This window comes from Buteo buteo, chromosome 20 (genome assembly GCF_964188355.1).
Source record: "Buteo buteo chromosome 20, bButBut1.hap1.1, whole genome shotgun sequence".
Lineage (NCBI taxonomy): Eukaryota > Metazoa > Chordata > Aves > Accipitriformes > Accipitridae > Buteo > Buteo buteo.
In genome coordinates, this window is record NC_134190.1 from 10,092,441 (window position 1) to 10,116,032 (window position 23,592).

Below are 23,592 nucleotides of genomic sequence, written 5' to 3' on the forward strand. Positions count from 1 at the left end.
AGAATCACGCTCGACTTCTAGTCTAGCTTCTCCTGGAAAGGGCTTGCCCAGCTCCCATAGCTGGTTGTTTCCCTGCTTGCCCTTGCTACATATTTCCCAGTATAAAGCTACGTCTCTCTTGAGGAAAACTGAGCCAATTGCCCTTGGTCCTACCCACAATGGACATGGAGAACTTGCCCATCGCAGTCATCACTGTATCAACCTTCCCAAGCCTTTGAAACCTCTCTCATTTTCCTTTTCTCTCTAGCCGCAACAACGCATTCAGTCCCGATTTCTACACCTGTCATTGGACTGCTTTCCTGTTCATACTTTCTGGCTGTTTGTGCTGTCCTTTTCTGGACATGCTCCAAATTATCTGCACCTTTCAAAATGGGGTGCCCTAAATCAGAGACAGAGTGCCAGCCAAAACCTCATCAATTCAAGTGGAGCAGCATAGTTACTTCCCAGGTCTTTCTTGCGCACAATATTCCTGTTAATACCATCCCAGAATGCCACACGCTTTTTCTATTAAAGCAGCATCATACTGCTGACTTGTACTTATTTAACATTTACTCTGAGAACAAAAAGCCCCAAACGAAGGAAATAAGTATATAACAACCCCCACCTAAAAACTGTTCACTTCGACAATGGGTTATTTCACCAGGTCACTCCTACTAGATCCCTCTTAGGACAGCAATAATACAGCTGGAACAACCAGCTTGTAGTTGTTAAAAGTGTTTAAATTAATTAAAAGACTAGCAAGGACATTTTATGTGTCCCAAAGGAATTTTGTAGCCCACTGGATGTCAGATGAAAACCAGGACTTATATCCACTTTGCATAATGGACAAATCCATGGCAAAAGGCTAAAGCCTAAAACTGAGGACCGAGTGCAAGTTTTCCATCATTGCTGTCTTGCATGGGCATTTTGCTTTATTCAAAGACAAACTATGGACCACCTATGGAAAATAAACTTTTTTTTACTCATTCTAAAAGCAGCTTAACACACAGATTTCTGACTACGAGACAGTTACAGAGATGATATATGAAAACTGTGTGCACTGAAGACATTTTTCTGGTTAAATGAATCCAGGAATAACTTGTACTGATAAAACAAGACCTCTGCTATCAACCAAGCAGGCTGTAGAGCTGAAGAATACCTTTGTGAAACAGAACAGAGGAAAATCTCAGTGCCAATGAGTGAGAGGAACTGGAACATCAAATAAATCTTTTTTCTCTTTTCTCTGAAAAATGATAACTGAGGTGGGAGGGTTATTTTGGTAGTAGGACAGCCAGGTATGAATAGCAGCTCCTGGGGGTGTGCTGCGGGGCCTGAGGGAGGACATGCAGCTTCCAGCAAGTTGTCGCTTGGCAGCGGCAGGCAAAAATGGCTGTCTGCCTCTTAAACAAATAGGTAAAGAACGTTTTTCATGCATGCTGTATGTAGCTCAATGTGCACTTAAAGAATTCCATGTGTATTTGTGGCAACTTGTACTATAAATATACAGCAATAAAACTTTGACACCATACTACCATATCAGATACTCAGAACAGCTTCTGACAAATATACACATTGAAGGTACTAGAACCATTTACTTGGGACAAGAGGAAACTTCATATCGTATACCCAGCAGGTTGTGCCTTTAGGGAAAAAAAACAAAAAATAATTAGTTTGGTGTCCTTTTCTGTTTAAAAGTCTATCTAACTTTCTCTGCTGCCCTCCCCCACTTCCTCCCCCCATCTACCTGTGAAACTATTTGCTTAATAGGAATTTAACCAAGTAGTCAGCTATAGTTGTTGCTATAGTTTTCTCCCACTGCACCTCATTGACTGTTTTTGCTGTGTTGTCCCCCAGCATTGTTTAGGCCTTCTGTCTTAGGTATTGCAACTTAAAACTATTGTTTGCTTGCACAGAGAATATTACAAAACTTTTAGTGGGGAAATTTCACCCCAACAAATTATTTTCTGAAGTTGCCAGAAATCGGCCAACAAGTTGAGGCGTTAGCATCCCAAGAGCCCTGCATTGTTTCACATCCGAGCCCAGAAGGACTTCTGCTGCGCTCCCAACCTCCTCACAGCGAGGAGCATCCCTCTTGGAGGCAGCTCCCCACCACAAAGCAGTCAGTGCCACCAGGCTGTCTGCCCTGTGCTGAAAATCCTCTGTGCTCAGACAGTTATCATCATAAAAGCCCTTGAAACTGAAGCTGCTTAATACAATTCAAACTCTTTGACAAAAAAAAGAGAGAAGAAAAAAAAAGCTTCTCCAGCAAGGTAACTCTTTACTAACTCTTGGTTAAGCTTGTTTGAAGTTCCTTGATCATCTTGAATCACAGCTAACTTAAGTTCTCTATATGTTTACCACCACATTTTTCAGTTTACGAAGAGAAGCACAACACATTGCAATTGCACTGGAGTAAATAATAAATGACAATATATAAAATACAATAATGACTTGAAGAGAACATGAAGGCAATTCAGCAATTGCTTAATGAGTTCAAAGAGGAGACTTTTGACATCCTCATGCGCACATAACAATAGACTTCCATGTCTTTTGTACTCTAATGGGAATTACCAAAAAATTTATTGCGTTATAAAATGTAAAAGGAAACCTCACCTATTATAAAATAGTGCAGATCATTCTACGGGCAGACCTCATTACAGTACTTTTAACAGCATACTAACAAGAAAATTTCCGTGCTCATTACTGCAGGGGTACTTCTTCACTATAAAAAAAAAAATGAAGTATGTACATTTGTATACAATTGCATTCAGTATTGTTAAATAATCCTTTGTTCACGGGCAGGCTCTTGAGCTTTGTGATCAGCAATGACCAAAGGTGAGGCACTGCGACCGGTCAGTGACGGACTCTCTTTTCTCCTCAGCACACAGCTGTATTGCCATTTGCTGTCCTGGAAATTCTTGCCACGCCGCACCGTTACCCAGCAAAGAAGAAGGGATTGATCCTATTAGGATTTGTCGCTTTTCTGTATATCAGTTGGTAAGAATTATGTACTTTAAAACATTTTCTTCAAGTGACCTACTTTGTAAAACAAGGCCAAATGCTGTACTTAGATTTAAGTTCCCTCCCAGGCACACAGGAGACAGCAGTCTGTTCTGTGCAGAAGTCATTTAAACTTCAGCTGAGACCCATGGAAACTATTTCCCGATGTATGCAGAGCAGGTTTCTTCAAACACAATACAGGTCCTGAGACCATACATAGTATCTCCTGCTCTTCTAAGGCCTCTTATAGAAAAGCAACTAAATTGCCATAAGCTCTGGGGTACTTTGAGTTACTTCTGCTGGGTTGGATTTTTTATTTCTACCAGTACCATCAAATTTACCTCCGCTCACTGCCTTGCTCACTGCAAACCCACCAAATCTCAAAGGTCTGGGGGTCGCAGGAGCGGAAGAGGAGTAAAACCCGGTTTGGTATTTGGCAGGGACACATGGCTGGGTTTAGAAACTCGAGATAGAAAATGATACTCAGAGCCAGGTGCAAACTGACGGGTAGCAAGGAGGCATCTGCCCCACTACCACCTCCCACTCCACCGGTGGACACCACCTACATTGCCAGCAATGTACCACAGTTGATCTCCAACCTGTTGGAGGGTGATCCTGAGAGAATAAACTATATCTAAGCAGCTTCCCCCCTTGACCCCCAGCCCATAGCCATCCACCCACCTCCTCCGTGTCTGTCACGCACCCCTCGGAGCTGGGTTTGCATCCGCTCCTGCTCGTCGCATCCCGGCTGCAGTGCCGGGGTCTGGAGGCCTTAATCTGAGAATCAGCTCAGGAAGGGGTCCTTGTAGTTTTGGGGTACGCTGCGATATCACTTTCCAGAGCTCAGGAAACACCCGGGCCCTGGGGTGGAGGATAAGGAACAACGGGTCAGCAGGGAGGTGACTTGTCCTCATGCAAAGATTTCTGAGAAATCACTGGGATTATGAGGGAGCCCATCCTTCCCAATCCTACCTACCAGTTCTCGCTCTCAGCTAGAGGCTACCTTCAGGCCACCGAATGAAAATCTGGACTAGAAAATAAACGGCACAGATGAAATGCTCTTGTGACTTGAAACCCATCGGAGCGGCTGTGGAAGCAATGGACTTCACTGCTACATTACGTAACCAGGTTAGGAGACATTTATCCTAATCCAGCCCAGAGCCTAATAGGATTACGACCACGGCTTCCTAAATTCCTTTTCTATGTTCTGATACACCCAGTTGCTTAACACCAGCTTTGTTTTGCTTGTCTTCTGACAGCATTTGTTTTTTACTGTCTTTGAGACCAGACGGCTCTCCAGGCAACGGCTGCAGTCGTGTGTGCCATGCCTTCCCCTACAGCCCCATCCGCTGAGCAATTCCACCCCACAGGAGACACAGCTCATGCCAGAACCTGGGGATGAGGATCGACACAAGCATCAACACATTTGTGCCCTCCCCATGTCTTCTCTGAATTGATGTTGCATGGTGCAGCCAGGGTCCTGAGTGGAAGGCGGTCCCTTAGAGCACTTGTCCCCTGTGTCCCAGGGCCCCGATAACTGCATAAAAGATACTAGGATTCCAATACTGTTGCTTTCTGCCCTCCTTAGGCAGCAAGGAACCTCCTGTCTGCTTTCTTTTTGCCTCCTTGTCTCGGTTCCCTGCAACCACAAACAACAGCTTTCAACTAACAGAGAATTTTTTTAGCCTCTGCACTGAAATCTTAACACGTGTACACATTTTACTGTTGGTGCTGCAAGCCATTTGGGCACCTTATGTTTCACAAGCAACAGAGTCCTTCCTAAAAGCCTCCCCTTGAATTGTCACTGTCATTGCTGCGCTTCCCCTTCCCCAGTGCCGATGGGCTGAGAACGGACTGGTCCCTGCAAGGCAGTGGAGAAACCGAGCAGCCGGTGACGCCTTGCACCAGGTACCTGCCTGTGGGGCTTCACTACGGCTTTGAGTACTCATAGTGTGCAAAACGGAAAGGTGGCTTTCAGTTGTGAGACACCAGGGCTAAGAGAACTGTTAGGCTTATTAGCTAATTCTTGCAAGGATGGTTCTTGCATCTCCTGGTTGCATTAAGTAACGCCTTACTCCTGGAGTCATCACATTGAAAACAGTGAAGAATATATAAATTTTAGAACTTGCATTTTGGATCTTAAAAAGGAAGTAACAATAGATTGCCTTTTCCTATTTCAGTGGTAATAGATCAGTAAAAATAAATCTTAATATTCACAATTTTGCACGTGTCTTCAGAGAAAAGTTCAAACTACCTTTGCAAGGGAATATAAGACATTATAGATTTCACTCTGTATACAAAACTAAAATACAAAAAACCCCAAACCAGATTAAATCTAGAGACTGATGGCTTTCTTGTAATATGTCCATATCCTACCTCTGTTAGGAATCAAAATATTTTTCCTTCACTGTATGCTTCTTTTCAGTTCACAACCTTTTAATTTTGAATTAACCACAGTCTCAGAGAGCTCATATGTGGCCAATATGTTCTTTTCTCCTTTCTGGATCTTCCCATTTAATAATTCCCTAGTGATACTTTCTTTTCCCTTCACTGAATGCAGTGGTCCCATAACATTAATGGACGGGTAACAAGAGGACAGGCTAAATCCCCCAGTTGCGTCCAGCTGTACTACGACAGCACATCACCTCTCCCTGGTATCTATATGCTGTCCTCTATCCTAGAGCAGTTTGGCAACTTTGGTTATACCCAGGGCTGTTATCTCAATCTATTCCCCCCCCATAATTCAGGGCATTGTCTGCTTCTGACTCACTCACTGAAATCTAAGGTAAAATCTTGATAAAAAGTTGAAATTTGGTAAAATGAAATCTTCAGAATAATAAGCCTCTGAATCCTGCATGTATATTTAACAGGTGATTACCCATGAGAAATGAGCAATATATATTTGCAAGTTGTGGGGTGCGCTTTATGAAATCCCTAGCAAAAAAAAGCAACCCAAAACTAAAACCAAAACCTGTCAACCATTCGGTGACCAAACTGAGTAAGTTCAGGAATCTGGAGGTATGCCCCAAGGTAAAAAACCTGGCAACACACAGCTCCCACCAAGTCAGGAAGCTGAAAGTGCTTTAGTGGTCCTGCACAGCCATTTGTTTAGGTTTGAAAATACGTGTTGGAGTGCTTCATATGGGGCACACCAGCTGGCCAAATTGCATCAAGATAATGTAGTTCCTCATTATATAAAATAAAGGCGGTTGTCACTCTCAGTTTTACTGTTTGAGACACATTAAGAAAACAGTAGCCCTGTGCAGTGAAGAACACATGCTGACATTTGCATGGGCTCCAGTTAGCACCAGTATTTCTGCTCAGCCTCTCTGTGGCCTTTTGCACAGGCTTTTTTTTTTTTTTTTTTTTTTTAAATTACTTAGATGTTTCACAGCCCTGTTCGTTTGATGAAAGAACCTTAAATCATGACAATGAGTCTTTACACTTAACATTTCCGTGCTCAGCCCAGGCAGCTCCGCTACCAACCCCTTAGGTGGGGTTTAGTGAATCTCTCTTTACAGGCGAGGTAAAAACCCACCTATTTTTTTATGCCTTACCTCTTCCTTCTCTAACTAGAGAAAGGAGAAATCATCTTTTCAGCCTTTTTTTTTCTCTCTTAGCACTCTCCCATTCCTCAGTGACACAGTTCCAGGCTGGTGGGGCAGCCTGCTTGTCACTTCTCTTTGAGGAGTGATGCTCAGTGTAAGGTGGCAGGCTGCGTGCCGTCAGAGAGAGCAGGGTTGCATTCCCATGTTAGCACTGGTGGTGGAAAATATGGCATACTCAGATGTCTTTTTTTAATCAAGAATTAAACCTTTTAGGACTCTTTAGACCCAAACGTTCTTCTTAGGGAAGTGCTGCCCATCGTTATAATGGCACATCCTCATAACAATCACTGGAGATCTACACCGTTTTTCACATTCTTTACATATTCAACACAAATATATATAATTTGATCCATAAAAATATTTTTTTCCTATATTTAACATAAAAAGACCATTTTTTTATTAAGTCCAGGCATTTACTACCAGCCACTCTTAGGAGCCATAAACAATGAAAATATTATCAGTGAACTGACAGCCACTACAAGATGTTTTTTGAGAAAAGAAAAAGGCAGAAAGAGAGGGCCTAAGTAGAAGAAAAGAAGCCCTATAAAGCAGGCATGTTCATCCTCTTCCTTTTCCTTCTTTTCCTTTTCCAAACAGTGCTTTGCAGATGGTTCTGGCACAAAGGAGCAAAGCAGCTACATCTGCTTCCTACCTACCTGCTCTTCGTCTCCTTCTCCTCTTAGACCAAGAGAAATGTGCTGGAGAATTCCCCTTGCCTCCTGAAAAATTCTTTCCTCTCCCCAAAACATTGGTTAACAGTGGCAGGATAGAGACAGTGAGAAACAGCACTTTGTCTCCACAGTCCCTCGAGATCTGGACGGGGGCTGAAAAGCTGTTGTAACTAAAAAGCAGACATATATGTAAGATCTTATTTGAATAAGCTTCACTTAGAATAGCCAAGTGCACATCCCTATTTCTGAGCATTTTGCTGTTTTACTGTTATTTTACTGCCGTTAATAGCCCATGCCACCAGGGTGACAGCAGAACATTGTGTGCATTTCAACCTGCGCTGAATCCCATCTAATTTAGCAGTGGTTCAAGTGTGCTTCACAGCAAATAGCCCGAATGCCAAAGAGATCTGTCAACAGCTGAGCTAATTTTCTCTGTATCAAGATTATTTTGGTAACTTGGCCCTTCAGGAGTTAGAAATCATGAAGTGGTTCTTCTGACTGAATGATCCTAACCAAAGGTCATTTCTCTCCTTGCCTAGGGTCCTGTGGATTTATTCTGTAACGGGAGAGTGGGTATATCCTCTCTTTGCTTTGTTCAGCCCGGCCGGGCTAGCAGCCTTTTTCGCCGGTAGCCTTGCCATCGTCGTCTCTTTCTACAACTTCGGGGAGTTCCTCAACCGTATGATATGGGGTCAGTCCAAGTTTTGGTTTTCACTTCTATCCATATGAAAAAAAAATTATCTAAAATTAATTCCTGTGATTGCCTAGGCAGGTGAGGAGAGGAAGGGAGCCCTTGTACACTGGGGGGGTGGCATCTGGGTGTCTGATAGAGATTGCCAGGTTCTAACCAGTTACTAACAAACAGAGAACAAATCAGAGCAAGAATCCCAACCCTACCAGATAAAAGGCTGGGCCAGGTTTCTCTAATGTGGCTCGAGAAGCACTTCTTACCAGCATAAACACTGGATTTTGAATTCTTTCTCTAACAAGGGTCCAGAGAAGCCAAATCTCTCTGGCTAAAACTCTTTGCACCTGCATCATGTGGTGTTTGTCAGACTAGGGAATGGCACTGTTTACTGACAATTTATAGGAAGGCATTAGTGTATCCAAGTGAAAGCAATTGCAGCAGCTCCGTGAGTAAAACAACACTTCAGAAAGTTTTACGAACTGTTGAGAACATCTCCCGTCTGCTTTGGTACTGGTATAATCGGTAGTGATTTAAAGAAAATGAAAGGCAGCTTCCTTGGACAAATGGGCAGTTAGAAAAAAAAAAAGTAGTTTAAGAGGACACGTTCAACAGGTGGAAGAAAGAAAGAACTGATGAAGCAGCTTTGGGGTTTTGGCATGGGATATTATTATTGTTATTATTGTTGTTGTTATTATTAGTAGTAGTATTAGTATTTTCCCTTCTGGTTTCCTCTCTTCTTTTCATTCAAGATAAAGTTTTTGAGGATGAAAGTGTTTCTGTCAGGAAAACGTGTGTATTTTATTTAGGACAAATGTGTGAGCATTTGCAATTTCCTAAACCAGCTTTCTGATGAAAGAAAAAACACTGCAAAAACACCTCTGAAAATAAATAAGACAACCTCCCTCTGTTCTCAGGGAACATTTGATGTCTGATCCATTTTGTGAAGTCTCACATGCCTGTCAAGCCAAAGTAGAGTGTCTGTAGCTAGTCTCTCACCATCCGTACTCAGCTACCTAAAAGCAGCAGATTGACTTTCAAATGTGCTGAATAACCAACTTCACTGCTCGATACCTTTGCAAATAAGATGCTTGCTCTACATGTCCATGTTTGGAAATTTTGGCTGAATTCTATTCTTACATAAACATGATACAAGATGAGGATTGCTGGTAAATGAAAACAGATCTGCAGCCTTTCTGCACTAGCTCTGGTTTAAGAGGCATCACATAAACATTAACTATTACTAATCAAAGACCATACCATCGCTACAAGACAGTATAGGTCTTTATATGAAATCTGATATCTGACACATCTAGATATCAGATTTTTTCATCACTGAGTACATATTAGTAATTTCAGGCCTAAAGTATGCCTGATGTGTAAGTTGGAGATAATCAGAATTAAAATAATTTGATTTTCAAGGTGTTAATTGATCGGACAAAAGGTTGTGCCAAGCAGAGATCAAATTAACTGCAAAAATTAGATGCATTTTGAACAGCTGACTAAATATACTCACTTAAGAGATGTTAGAGATTTCTAAAGAAACTGGGCAAGCAGTCAACTTTCTTTTCTGTGCACACAGAAAGGCTGAAAAGCACCCCCATGAATGTAGCATGAATGTAACCTCAGAAGATAATATATCAACCCGGCATACACAATATCCTCCGTTGATATCTGGTGGGATACCTGGCATTTCTCAGAGGAGCCACAAAATCACGGCCTTAACAATTACATGGTGTTTTCATCCACGTGCAGCACGCTCCCCCTGAGCCGCGGTTCCCCATGTTTGTGCAAAATCTTGCTACTTCGCCGGCATCCTCAGCTCTTCACCCCCAGGCCTGGCAGCATTGCCTGGATTTGCTGTACGCTGATAAAAGAAGCTGCACCCCAAAAGCTGGCAACTCTGCGGTATCTGAGGCTGCAGTTCGATAATACGGGGGCTTTGCAATACGTTCTCCATAAGCTCCTGCCCACCGCCCCTCACTCCTCCCTGCTCCACCACACACGCCTGTTTCTTGCAAGCAAGGGCTGTTTTCAACTCGGATCATTTTCCCAATCCATTTCCCAGCTGTGTCCACCCAAGAGAAGGGCAGGACTTCCTTAAGCTGGTATTGATAACAAGGTCCCAATAAGCATTGAAACACAGCCAGAGAGAAGCTATTCCAAATTACAGCGTGCCAGAGTCTTAATATGTTCCTGACTGAGACAAATCTTTGGCTCAGCATTGCCAGAGTAGAGAGCTGCAAACTGAATGAAGACGCGATTCCAACATACCTTTCTTCTCACAGCAAAAATGGCTCCACGTACTTTTTTTCATCCTGCCCTTTCCTGTCTCACTTTCCCACCACGATAAGGTCGATGATGCAGTTAAAATAACCCTGCAGGAAAAAAAACCAAAATGAAACAAACAAAAAAAACCCCAAACAAACAAAAAACCAACACATGTAAAGCAAAACAATCTGTGGTGGTAAAGGACAGACCTCTTCATCTCTCCAAACCCTCCACCCTGCCCACCTCCTCCCTCCCCCAAAAAAAAGGGTACATGGAAGGGCACTTCTGCCCTTTCTTTTGCTTTCTGCTCAGTGCCCCAAAGGCACAGTTTGAATTACAGAGTAACGCAATTGTCCACCGGGTTCCTATAAGCACATCTGGAAACCCCTTCTCCAACACCTGCAGCCACCAAGCAATTAGACCCGGCGCTGGCGGCATCTGCGGAGGCAGAGCCCCCTGCCTGGGCTGCTGTCACCAGGCTTTGCCCCAAAGGGAAAGGCTCCGGGGCAGCTTTTCTTTTTCTTTCTTTCTTTCCCGCCTGAAGGAAGAAAGCCTGCCGAGTTTGCGCCCGGATAAGTTGTGTTTATTCGAAGGTGCAAGAAGTGATTAACAAATAGCTCCACGTGAGTGGCAAGCCTGGTTTCCTTCTGGACTTACATCCTGTGGCAGACTGTCGGCTGCAAATGAAGCTTGTCTCACAGCATCCCATGCTTCATATGGGCTCTCTTCCATGCTCCTTTATAGCTTCAGGCCACTATCGCTTTTCCTAAAACCAGCTACATAAATATTTACTCTTTTTCACCCTTAAAACTACATTCAGTTCCAACTTATTCCAAAGTCTATGGATGGCAGCTTTCAGCTTCAAGCAAGTAATTTTTAAAGCTACATCCTGTGCTTGACCAAAAAGATGCAGTATCATTTCTGAGAGCTGGAAAATCCAGGCTGTCGAATAATATAACCTTGTTTTTCCTTTTCGGAACAACCAAAAGATGCCAGACCCTATATTTGTTTTATTATTTATAGACAAACTGTTTCATACAGTATTGGAGGTTTTAAAAATGTATTATCTCTCATGTGCCTCTTCCTCCCCTTGCACAGTTGGATTGGTGGTAACTAAGGCAACCCAGCTGCACAGCCTGAGAGGCAGAGAAAATAGTACCAGTAATGACTTTTTTTTTGTTTTAAATCCCAGAGTTTCTAGAGTACTAGACAATGTTGAGCAATACAGAAACTCCAAAGAGGGTAACTAGAAACAATGGGCTGATTCTTTTACTGCCATAAATTTACCTCAGCCAAGAATTTGGCTGCAGGGTCTGAGTACCAAAGATGAACCGTGCAATAGCTTCTCCCGTTCCCGATGGGTAGAAAACATCACGCAGGCAACTGATCTCATGTCACTTTGACCAGTCAAACTAGAACCCTCAAAAATAAAGCAAAGCAGTTTTCCCTCAGGTTTTGCTCCCGGTGAGACAACCAGATCCTTGGGAGAAATTCGGATCAAAGTTCTCCACATCAGAGAGCAACATTTCAGGTGAGGTGTCTTCTCTGGCACCAGCATTTGAAGATGGAGCAGATTCATTTGTCTTCCATCTAACACACCTGAAAAAAAAATGCAAAACAACATTAATGACCTGCTTCATTTCAATACTTTGAAATGCAGGTGGATAGGAGCTACAGGTAGCAACAGCTACCCCCTCCACCAGTGATTTAAATGCCTGCTGAGAGACACTGGGCAAACCACTTGTGAGACTTTACAGCCCCAAGGGCTCTCTCTGCCAACATCCAGAGAAATGCTCATCCCCAGGTGGTGGAACTGGCCTTTGGGAGAGAAACGGGGCAGAAAGGGAGGCTGGCTGTCAAAATGGGCAGCAGCTCCAACAGACTCATGCCTAGATGCTCACCGCCCTCCAGAAGGGAAAGCTTTGGTCAGCAGGTGGCTGAGGAACACCGCGGGGGCAAAGCCAGAATTAAAGATACTCTAAAGCAAGGGATAAAGCAGTACAACAAGAATAAGAGCCGTGGCTCTCAAGAAAAAGAGGAAACTTATGTTGCAGTAACTTCCTCATGCCCAGTGCACGGATGGATGTGCTCCTCCGGATCTTCTACGAGCTCTTGAATATCTTGTGAAGACATTGCTGAAATGTATTCACCTAAGCCTGAGCTAAAGTTAGATGGCAATCTTCTCTTTAATGTTTTTTTCCTCTTCTTTTTGGAGTACTTTTGCATTAAATGCATTTTCCAGAAAAATAAAACAAGTTTTAGGAACTGGTTGTTTTCCCTGGGTTTTGTTTTTATATTTAAGTGTTTGTGAAACCAAGCTCCCTTAATACCCTGTATCAGCTATTGGTAAACGCCAGCCTATGTGACTGCGTGTGAATCCATGCATTACAAAGCAATATTATAATATGATTGAGTTCTTGATATTCTCATTCTCCTGAGCAGCTATTGAGATTGCAGAAACCAGAGTGGCAAATGAAGGGCTGCAAAGAGCATCTGTGTGGGGTACAAAGTCATTCTACTGTTGCACTGGTACAGGCTTATGAACAGCAGTTTTTGTATGAATGTTAAAATGCTTATGATCTGCAGATAATTATGGATCCAGACACAGGTTCCACCCATCGTTATTACAGCCCTCTTACTTCTTTACTACTTTAGGGAGGGATTTTTGAACTGAGCCTCCTGTCTAGAAGATATCTTCATTTGTTCTATCACGCCTTTAAGAACAAAGAATAAGAGTCCAGGGTATATCTATTTCTTTCAGTGAACAAATAATGTTTATATCTACAATTTCACTATATTGCCAGTGACAAATGGAACTCGAATTTAAGAGGATTTACAGCCCAGAGTTTGCAAACTAAATAGGAATATTTACTTTTGTCTCATCCATTCATCCTAGTTGTGCCACAAACCTGTGATGGCATATTTATATCCTTCATATTTGTCACTCCCCCAAGCTGCAGTTTACCCCTCGGGTAGAGGAGTCTAGCTATTTAAAGGAAACCTGCACCATCTGTCACACGCTCTACTCTTGCTGACAAGTTTATCTGATGATCCACTGGAGGCAGACTGGATCGGAAGCTCTGGCAACCCAGGGCTTACAATTTCATCACTGGAGGCCAGACATCAACAGGTGCTTGCTAATATGCTGTCCCTGGCCTAATAATCTAGGTGTTTTTTTGGTGGAGTTTTTTCTCCCTCATCTTTAAAATTTCTATTTGGTCAGTACCAGATACTTACAGGATCATTTGGGAAGGAAGAAATGCCAGGATTTTGTTCCGCATCAGGCCAGTTGCCAAATGCTATGCAGGCTGGAGATAAATAAAATACAGCAATTAATGTTTCGGAGCCTCTGAGGTCTATGGACAAGGAAAGCACCTTTAAAAGAGGGTTCCCTGTGAATAAAGGATCATCAACAGGGAAGAAGAGAGGCTGAGACAGTGCTTTAGGTAAGGGTACCCAAATATATTTGGTTATTGCCACACCTGGTGCCCCACAGCAGCACATCTGGTCTCTAGCTGGTGCTTCAGAAAGCTGTGGGTCTTTGGCAGGTCCTCTGCCATCCTGGCCAGACACGTGAGGATGCTCCAGATACCTTAGCTGCAGGATTAATTGTCTGTTGCCTTTTCAGGTGAGCTTTATTTTTACAGCTTTTCACATATTCTTGCACCAAACTAGGCTTGTTTGGTGGCAGATACTTTTTCCCCCACCAGCAAAGCACCATTATTTTTAACGGATGTGGCCCATGCTAGATTTCAAATCATTCCTCAGTAGTCCAGTAATCCCTTGCTTGCTCGGGACATCCCATTCGACTTCTGCAGCACTTCAGCATTAGCAGCTGGTCCGAGCCATTCACTCACAGCCCACTCCCACTCCCAGAGGGGTTCAGTTCCCCAGGGGTGGTGGGAGGCTGGGGCCAGGTTCACATCCTCCTCCCAACAGTGTGCTTGGGCTGTGGGAGGACTTCTCTATTGTGACTTTTTTTTTTTCCCAATAATCTCTTTTCCTCTGCCTCCAAACAGGAGATTCAATAGCAATACTGGACTACAGGCGGAAAGGCAAGTGAATCCTCCTCTTCAAGCCAAACAATGTCTCCATGAATGCTGAAGCCATGAAGTAGAGGAAAATAAATGCAGCTGTGATAAATCCTTTCTCCAATGCATTGCAGCTTCTGCTGAAGCCATTTAGTCATCAGACATATGGAAAACTGGTGGAAAATATGAAATATTTGCCTCTTACATGATAACTCCGCAACTGCTATGAATAAGAAAATTGTGTTCATCTGTTTACACAGATTTCTCATCTCTTGCACAATGTATGTGAGGATGTGTCCATGGTTAAAACTCATCACTGGTAAACGAACTCCCTCATAAGCTTGGCACCACTCTGTAAAAGACCTGTGAATGCAAGCCAGCTCTTGTTTGGATTGTCCTTCATCAAGTCTGGAAAAAATTAAGATGAGGGATAAATTTAACAGTGCTGTGACTTCCAAGCTAGCTAGATAACAAATTGGGCTAACAAGGACTGTAATTAGGAATGTCTGCTCAGAAAGTTCACCATGAAGCCAAGTTCTTCTAACAAGAAACTTTCTGGAATATTAATATGCATAATATCCCCCCTCCATTTTAACAGGAAATCTGAATGCAACATTTTCTTCCTTTTTCTTGGTTTCAGTTAATCTTGCAGCAAAAGTAACCTAATTATACTGACTGTATGATTGCTTTGACAGAAAGCATGTTAATTTAAAGCACTGTTTAACATAACGCTGCCTGCCATATAATTACACTCCATTCACATGTTTACTAATCTTGCTCAATATAGTTGATTTCTGTTATTAGCCTCAACATTTTGTTAACATCTAAAACACTGGAGATCTGCTTTGCAAACTCCAATAAACAGGCAAAACCGACAGTAGCGTAAGTGTTTCTTAATGGTCAATGTGGAAAAGAAAGATCTCTGTTATTAACCTTGCATTTAAATGAGGATTTGAAACCAGTTGCAGTACGTAGATGTCTAACTCCATCTTTGTTGCCAAACCCCCTAGCTTAGAGCTACTGTGCACACAGTTCACCGGGGTGTTATTTTCATCTTTTGAATGCTGCTGGAGCTTAGTAAAAACGAAACACATTGTAAGCTGCCTGTGAGCAATAAAAAAATAATGTGTATACATAAGATTGCTCTTCTCACATGTTAAGCACCTGATAAAATTCCAGTCTGAAGTTAACATACTAGGGCTAGACTGTAAACTAAGTTAACTCAATGAAAGACATGCATGCATTCAATAATTTCCAGCTTATCTAGATAACTCACTCCAGCTAACTTTGCAAGGGTAATGTAAGCAATTACACACACACACACCCCCCTCGCTCCTCTTCTGTCGCAGCTAAAGGAGAACATGGAAAGAATTCAGCTGAAAGATGCTGGTCAAAAGAAATATTTCAGAGAGACAGACAGACAGAGGAAAAACCATGAAGGGAATTAGGGAAGAGGAGAAAGTTCAGGAGACTCCCTGTACAGGTTTGGTGGGTATTTTTCTCTCTCTCTTTTTCAAAAAATTATTTGGTACTGACAGTCCAGTGCAGTTTAAATGTCAGAAACCTAAAACAAAGCCTGGGCCCTGACATGGAGGAGACTTCTTTCCATGTCCAGAGGAGCTGAGTGGCAGATCTCGTCCTCAGCTCCTGCTCGTGCCGGGATTACCTTCGGGATCTGGCAGCGTGACTGTGCTGCTGGACTACAGGGGTTTGGGGAGAATCGGGGGGTGGTGGTGGTGTCGTTTTTTCCTTTGAAAAGGGCTCAGCAGAGGCACTGCTCTGCTATGTCCTGCATGGAGAGGCTGGATCCCAGTCATGCGCTTTCGGAAAGCAATCAGGAATGCCTGTCCCCAAAACACAACTGCTGGCATCTTGGGTTTGCTTTGCTCCTTTCTCTGATGCACACGAAGCCCTGTAAGAAAGGCGGCATGCATTGCTGTTCACAAACCGACATTTTCCCTGTAATTTCAAAAAGGCTTTACTGAGGCACTCTGAGTAAGGATCTGGCCTTTACATTTACGCTAGATTTCTCTTTCCAGTCTGTTTCCCTCTCTCATTTTATTTTGAGTAAGTATGCAAAGTCAGTCAGAACTGTTTATTTATAGCTGTAGATTTTCATGGCTGTATAAATTAGATGTTATTACTGAATGAGATGCCCGCCCACTCACCCAGTGCAGCTGTACAGGAATCCTTTCATGCTGCTCGACAGTACGCAGTCTCAATCGGGAGGAAAACGACATGCTCCCAGTCAGACGAAGGGACCGCTGCTTAAACCCTCAGGCGAAAAAACAGCAATTAATTTTTTCCACAGTACAATGTGCAGTATGACAACCGCAATTACCTAATACTATTTAGACCTGCCACTTTTGTTTGGCAAGGAGAGAAAATGAAGGTTTAAATTCACCAGAGCAAAAAAAATCCCAAACTAGAACCTAACCCTGCACTTTCTCTTTACTAGATTAAGCTATTTTTCTTTGGAGGGAGTTAGGGGACGGGGACAGTCAGGGGAAGTAAAAGTAAAATTGGTCGTTATTTGAGATAGAGCACCATCAGAAAATAAGGACCCATCCCATAAACATACACAGAGAGCTATTTCCAGCAGAAACAGCTGGAAAGCAATATCCACCACTATGAGGAGCTTTCATCTTAGCTCACACCTTTGTAACAGTTTACTCCCACAAAAAGCATAGGCAAGTGCTAATTTATTCCCTCCCCAATTTCCCACACAAATTTCTTGGTTTGGGTCTCTGCCAGGGCTTCAGGGTCACAATCTGACCTCAATAACATAACTTAGGATTGTTCCAAGCCTTCAGTGGAACTACTGAAGATTTACTTTGATGGATATGGGGCCAGGATCTGGCATGCAGAAAATATGCATTTACATTCTACCAAAGTGTCTAAAATAGTTGCCCAGAGAGGCTGAAATTCAATTTGAGACCTTGTATTCACTTGGCAGAGCGCATAATTAAATATTTTGTGCCACAAAATTAACCAGAGAGTCTCAGGGGTATTGGTAAGAGGAGGTTTAGGATCAACCATGAGAGTTAAACTAAGACCCGTTTCCCAGGCAAGTTTTTCAGTTAATATCGGAAAAAATAATTGCATTCATATATGGGTTCATATTAATTTTTGTTAGTATTTAACCTTACTGATTATCTGGTTACCTTGGAGGAAGAGGTTGTTGGCTGTGTGGATTCATATGAATAACCCCAATACCAAGTTCTGCTCTTGAACTAAAGCTACTGCTAAGAACTGTTTGTGATTGAATTAACCATTTAGAAAAAACAGCAGGTAAAACCCAAATACAATTGCAAGAGGCCAGACCTTGTAACAAGTGGTCAAAAGCTTCAGAGTGAAATTTTTGCCTTTTTAAAGTCTCCAGAGGCCCTACCCAGCAAGGAGTTAAAAGTTTCTGAAAAGCAAACCAAATACCTAAGGTGTTTGACGTCAATACACTTTAGTTTAAATTCCAGACATTGGTGTTTAAAAACATGGGTTTGAGTAAAACCTCTAGGACATAGCCCAGTAATAGTTCTGAGTTATAAAATCTCGTAATAACACTTGGTGTTTCAAATGTCACCTTCTATCAAACGCTCTCAAAACATTTAAGCAAGCCTTCAAGTTTCTTTCACCTTTAGACAGTAATTTCCCGCTGGAGAGGAGCACGTATACAAGAGACTAATGCTTTTTTTCCTACACCTGAGACAAACAGAACTATCTCCTCCTCGGAGTACACAGGACGATCTGGTTTTAATGTTGGTAAGGATTACGCTTCTCAAGGAGAAAAGACGGAACGCACCAACACATACCTGCTTTTCGTTTTGAGATGTTCATTCAAGTTTGCGGCGCGGAACCGCCTGGTGACAATGCTGTTGCCAGCTGGCAGGTGAGAGACGCGTTCGTCACCCAATCTGCTAAAAATTTGCGTGCTACAACACACCGCCACTTCTGCCTGTGTTTGGAAACACCAGTTTTCCCTTCCGCTGCTTTTCTTCCACATCAAAAGCTCCGGTAGCAGCATCCCCCGGCCCTGACGCAGCGTGCGGTACCGCAAAGGGTACAAGCACCCGGGGAAAGGGACCGGTTTACAAACCGAGCGCTGCGGAGAGGCGACTGTCCCCCGGCACCCACCTTGCCACCTTCGGAGGTGACCATTCCGGTGGCGGTGACGGAGCCGTCGCCCTCGCGAGGATGCCGTGGGCCCTTACCCCGCGCGCCGCGGTTCGGCCGGCCTGAGCATCCGTGCCAAGGTGGGGAACGGGGACACGTGTACCCGAGAAGAGGAGCTTCGGGCTGAAGCCCTCGTTTCTGTCCACGTAGGAGGACCGCTGTGGAAGCACGCGTTTGAAGGGGAAGAAGAACCTCACTTTGAAGCACTGGTATTGCTACCAGAATAAAAAAAAAAAAAAAAAAAAAAAAAGCCCCAAACTCAGCACCTCGGTTCCACCGGGGTCCTGATATTTCGATTATTTTAATTTTTTATTTTTTTTTTTTTTAATAATTTTCCAGAGGAGGAGCGGGCTCCCGAGGCCCCACAGCTCCACCTGGTGGGTGGCGCCGGCGCCGCCGCCTCCCACCCGCGGAGCAGCGCGGAGCAGCGCGGAGCAGCGCGGAGCAGCGCGGAGCAGCGCGGAGCCCGCCCGGCCACCTCCCGGGGCTGCCCCAACGTTCTACACCGTTGTGGAAAAAGCTGCGGTCGTGGGGTGTTTCACCGTTACCCGTGACCGCCTGGGATGCTGTAGCCGGGGGTCGCTTCAGGATCATAACCGGTGCTAATTAATACTTCGTTACGAGACGCGCCACCCGAACTGCGCACGGATGCGCTAGCGTTTACTCCTCGAGCACCGGTGGGGACTTGCGGCAGCCCCAGCCCAAAAGAAAACCCACGTTGTGTCCTGCTGTGTCATCTCACAACCAACCAACACCGTGTTATTAAGTCAAAATCACAGGGAGAATAAAAAGTTGGTCATTTTGGTCAACACGTGTAACAATCGTGTGGAAGAGGCAAGAAACAAAAGCTAATAGAGCACATTATTTTTATGCATAGTCTCAGGTTTGGTGAGGTTTTGCTTTTTTTTTTTTTTTATTTTTATTTTTTTTATTTTTAAAATCAGACATTGCCAAATAGTTTTGACCTTGAATCACACATCCATTAAAATGGCTCACAACCTTTTGAGGAACAACCCCCAGGCTCTAAACTGTTCCATCGCTAAAGCAGCCTCCTTGTTGCTAGCTGCCAAACAATAGCCATTGTTCCTGTAGGATCTAGCCAAAAATAATATGATGTGCAACTGCCTTCCCACTGTTGTCTTTGCAAAAGTACTTATAAGTTCCAGAGATGACTTTATGCATGGTGTACAGCACAAATAAACCCAAAAGGAGCAGAATGACTTAAAAAGCATGTAGAAACATTGGAAGTGGGTGGAGTAGGAATAAAAGCAGCAGGGGATGGAAGAGAAAAAAAACATTATAAGGCAGAGTTTATATTGAAAGACAGTGAAGTGTTTAAGTTAAGCAGCTGTTTTTATGTTGTTGTGTAAGTGAGAACAAAACACAAATATCTGAGTACTCTGTCCATGTGCTCCTATTACTAAAACTTGCATATTATTCTTGAGCAGGGTCATTGCATGACTGCACCTTAAATGGTGCTTTTATGCAGCTCTGATTTTAGAAAGAAAAGGATTTGCAAAGAGGGAAAAAGGTACAGAAGGTTGAAGTAGTTTTCTCTTAGCTTCCCCCCCCCTCCTTCTTCAGCTTTTACTTCAACTTTGCTAGTGTTGTTTCTCAAGACACAAGCATCAGTTTGAATGACTATTTGTGAGGGAACATACAATGGCTATCCCCCCGGTTGGGGAAAAAAGTTATTTGAAGATGAAATATCTGAAAATCATAGGGATGACAGACACACAGCTAAATATACATAGCCTGTGGCTTACAGGTGGTGTGTCCTGAATTCAAAACTTTGCAGAAAAGCGGGGGGGGGGGGGGGGGGGGGGGAGGGGGAGAGTTATTATTAATAACTGAATTTCCTACGTGTAGTTCAAAAAATACCAGTGAAGAGTCAGCTTAGCTTTTCTGCTCTCAATAGTCCAGGCCATGGCAGAGGCATCTTGGTCAGTGGAACTTCATGTTGTTGTTGTCTTTGCTGTACACTTCCTGATATAAAATAAAGATAATCCATCTTCCATCAGTAATACATTTATCTTATCAACAAAGAAAGCCCTTGAAAGAAAGGACAAATCCGCACACATACAGTACATTGTGTGAAAGTTTGACTTTCAAGTTTTCCTTCACATTTCTACTTCTAGTCATCAGCCTACTCAGTCATCCTCAGTTCTAGGCTCTGACAGAAATTTACAGCTGAACTTTGACTTAAGTCCTGAATCATAGGTGTAGAAGAAACAAAGCAGGCCAAGAAAAGTCACCTCAACTAATAAAAGCTAATTTAAAAAAAAAAACCAAAACTTTTTTTAAAGTCCAGTTTGAATTTCTGGCAAGTATTGAAGCTGATATTTCCATGTAATGCTATCCAATTACAACATATTTACTAATCACAGCATATTTATTGCTAACAAAATGTGGCAAATGCCTGCTATAATGGGCCTCTGTTTAGCCATTACTGGCTATTTGATAAATGATCTGCAGTGTTAGAAGGTCACAGAAGAACAGTAGAGAAACACTGGGGGGAAAAAAAGAAAGACAAAAACCCCCAAACCCCAAGTGGCCAGCAAGACCAGACTGTGGGAGAGACTCAGTTATGCTCTCTTTAAACATGACCAGCCCTTATAAGGGAGAAAAACATTACCAATGTCAAGCACAGCCTGTAGGCAATGCCTGTGCCATTCGGATGCATCCCCCAAGCTTTGTCCCTGGTGGTGTGTGTATATACACTCATTGTAAAAGTATGTTCCATGGAACGTACAGCTGCGGCGACTTCCTCCTCGGGGGAGCCGGCATCTATATGTCTAGAGAAACAAGCACGTGGGTCCAGGTCCAACCGCTCGGGTCCACACATTGCAAGCTGCTTCCAGAGCTGAAGGCAAGGAAAGGAAATGACCTGGGGGAAACCGTGATGGATGGTGTTCCATGAGCGTGCTGTTGTCATCAGCTGGAAAAAAAAACCCCAAACAGTCACGATGGAAATGAGGTTGATCTGGTCATTACTCTGACAGAAAAAAAAAAGCGTTTCCTTTTAGTGGTGGTGGTGCCTTTTAGGAGTTTCTGGTTTGTTTTGCTTAATTACGGGGGTTTGGAGTTTCCCAATTATCAGAGCACTCACAAAGCACTCCTACATTCTCTGTCTGTGCATGCGAGTGCCGTCTCCTATTCCCCGAAGAGAGAGACATTTTTAACAAATTGATAAGATGGCATTTTCCCATACAGTCGCTATCAGGCAATTGGAGCACTGCATGGCATGTTAGAAATGAAAAAATGTGCTTACGCTCTTTCTGGACAACCCCCCCCAGTTCCTCCTCCCTCCTCTTCTCAGGGTCAGAGCCAGATAGGGAAACATCTCCCAGGCTACAGCACTTGCATTGCTGCACCGAATGCCAGAAGCCGTCTCGTGCCCTGGGTTTTGTCGGTTTGCACACCCACCTTAACTGATGGGGGGTTTCAGCAAAGCAGAAAAAACGGTAGCTGAAGGAATGAAAAATAAGCCATTGTACCAAACATCAGTAGCAAGCTCGCAAAACCTGTGCGCTCTATCTTATTTGTATATTGCCTCGTACGCTTTGAGGAGCAGTCACTACAGCATGATTTCCCTCAGATAGACTGAAAATATCTGAGACCTGGGCTTGCAATGCGAACGCTGGGGTTCATATGGGAGGGTTTTCCTGTGGGAAAGAAGCAAGGGGCAAAGGGGAATTCTCCGCTGGCCAACACACCATCCCATGAAACACCTAAAACTCCCAACGGGTTAAAGAGAAGATTTAGGTTTGGGCAAGCGGTACAGTCATAGAATAATTTCCTAATGAACGGAGGGGCTCCTCCGTTTAACTCCGCTTGCGGTGAGCTTTCGGTTCTCTGTGGTGTCGGGAGCAGCCAGGACTTTCCAAGGGGCGGCAGGCAGCAGGCCACATCTGTCAACACCGTGCTGCTAGAGGCGGGCAGCATGGACCAGCTCAAGGACCTCTCTTCCTGCCATTGTTATCCCTGCAGCCCTGGAATTTCATCCAAATGGATTTGACCCCTCGCTAAACAGCCCGTGCATACTTCCCTGATTAGGGTATTCCTGTGCGTGGAGAGGATGGAAGCGGGGGTGGAGGTGGAAGGAGAGCGGCTTGCTCCGTCCCTGCCGAAGCGACGCGAGCGTGCTGCGGAGAACCCGGCTGGGCGCGTGGCTTTGAGGGGCAGCAGCTCTCCTGCCTGATGGGGAGCGGGTCTGTGCACCTCGGTGTGCTCCACCAGCAGCGACTGCTAACGGGGAGAGAAAAGAACGCAACGGATGCAGTTCTTCACCCAGCTTGCATTTGCTTGTGAAACGCGAAAGAAATTTAGTAGGTGCCATTTATGCCCCCGTGCTTTAGGAAAAGTCTGTTGTTATTTCAACTTTTCAAGTCTGAAATGCATTGTACTTTCCTACAGTGCAGCTATCAGTGTGCTGTAATGCCTCGCCATGCTTGCATACAGTTTTTATTTCTGCACGTTACATTGATTTTGCACAGCATTCCCCTGTGCAACCACTGGCCTTGGTTTCTGCCTGGGAGAAACCCTCTTTTTGCAGGAGAGCTGATACTTTTTTGTCTTTTTTTTTTAATATTTTCTATCCATAGGGTGATTTTCATAACAGTTCATTGCCACTAAGCCTCTGACATCTCAGATGATGCTCCAGTTCCACACCACAAGAATATATCTGGGTGGTCTTTGCCTTGCAATTTGATGGGTATAGCCACCCCAAGGTTGACTGCTGTTTTTTATCTTTTTCTGATCCTCACAATCCTAAAAAGCTTCATTTTGTTCTCAAACCTTCCCATCTGTTTTTCCCCTCATATTTGTACCACAGTGTGCCCTGCTAAAATTCCCTTTACCTTACTAGACCTCAAAATGTATGACAACATTTCATAAAACACAGAATAATGACCAATTAGTAGCACAATCTGCTTCCAGCTGCCCTACTTTGTTCTTCTCCATTCTATTTGACCAGCCTTCCTACAAAAGAAACTTCACAATTTCTTCCATGACAAGGCTGCTGATGTCCAAGGACAGGTCACTGCCAGCACTTCAACCTCTATTACCCAATCTATCCCTCTGCCCATTCATGAAAGCATTTCTAAAATCCAAATATTGAAGAAAGCACTTAAATTTGAATCCAACTTTTGCCTTTGTAACTGGTTCTCAATTTCTAT

The 23,592-nt window shown here is 43.6% G+C and overlaps 1 protein-coding gene and 2 long non-coding RNA genes across 3 annotated transcripts in view; 1 reads left to right on the forward strand and 2 right to left on the reverse strand.

Annotated features, from left to right (window-relative positions):
* The window catches only part of ADTRP (androgen dependent TFPI regulating protein), a 32,400-nt gene extending 17,863 nt beyond the window's left edge, over nucleotides 1–14,537 (forward strand). Inside the window, exons 4-6 of the mRNA XM_075052262.1 lie at nucleotides 2,861–2,976; nucleotides 7,798–7,949; nucleotides 14,234–14,537. Of these exons, the coding sequence (XP_074908363.1) occupies nucleotides 2,861–2,976; nucleotides 7,798–7,949; nucleotides 14,234–14,277 (312 nt within the window). The 3' untranslated portion in view covers nucleotides 14,278–14,537. The remainder of the gene's footprint in view (nucleotides 1–2,860; nucleotides 2,977–7,797; nucleotides 7,950–14,233) is intronic.
* On the reverse strand, nucleotides 2,611–11,806 carry LOC142042395 (uncharacterized). The gene is made up of 4 exons (XR_012653745.1): nucleotides 10,872–11,806; nucleotides 10,218–10,321; nucleotides 3,661–3,840; nucleotides 2,611–2,701 (listed from the first exon to the last, which is right to left on the reverse strand). It is a non-coding gene; the product is annotated as an uncharacterized LOC142042395 (long non-coding RNA).
* Nucleotides 14,538–19,338: 4,801 nt separating the features above from the next.
* LOC142042394 (uncharacterized) overlaps nucleotides 19,339–23,592 on the reverse strand; it is a 10,069-nt gene continuing 5,815 nt past the window's right edge. The window contains exons 4-5 of the long non-coding RNA XR_012653744.1: nucleotides 21,168–22,663; nucleotides 19,339–20,401 (exon numbers count right to left, since the gene is read on the reverse strand). This is a non-coding gene — a long non-coding RNA (uncharacterized LOC142042394). The remainder of the gene's footprint in view (nucleotides 20,402–21,167; nucleotides 22,664–23,592) is intronic.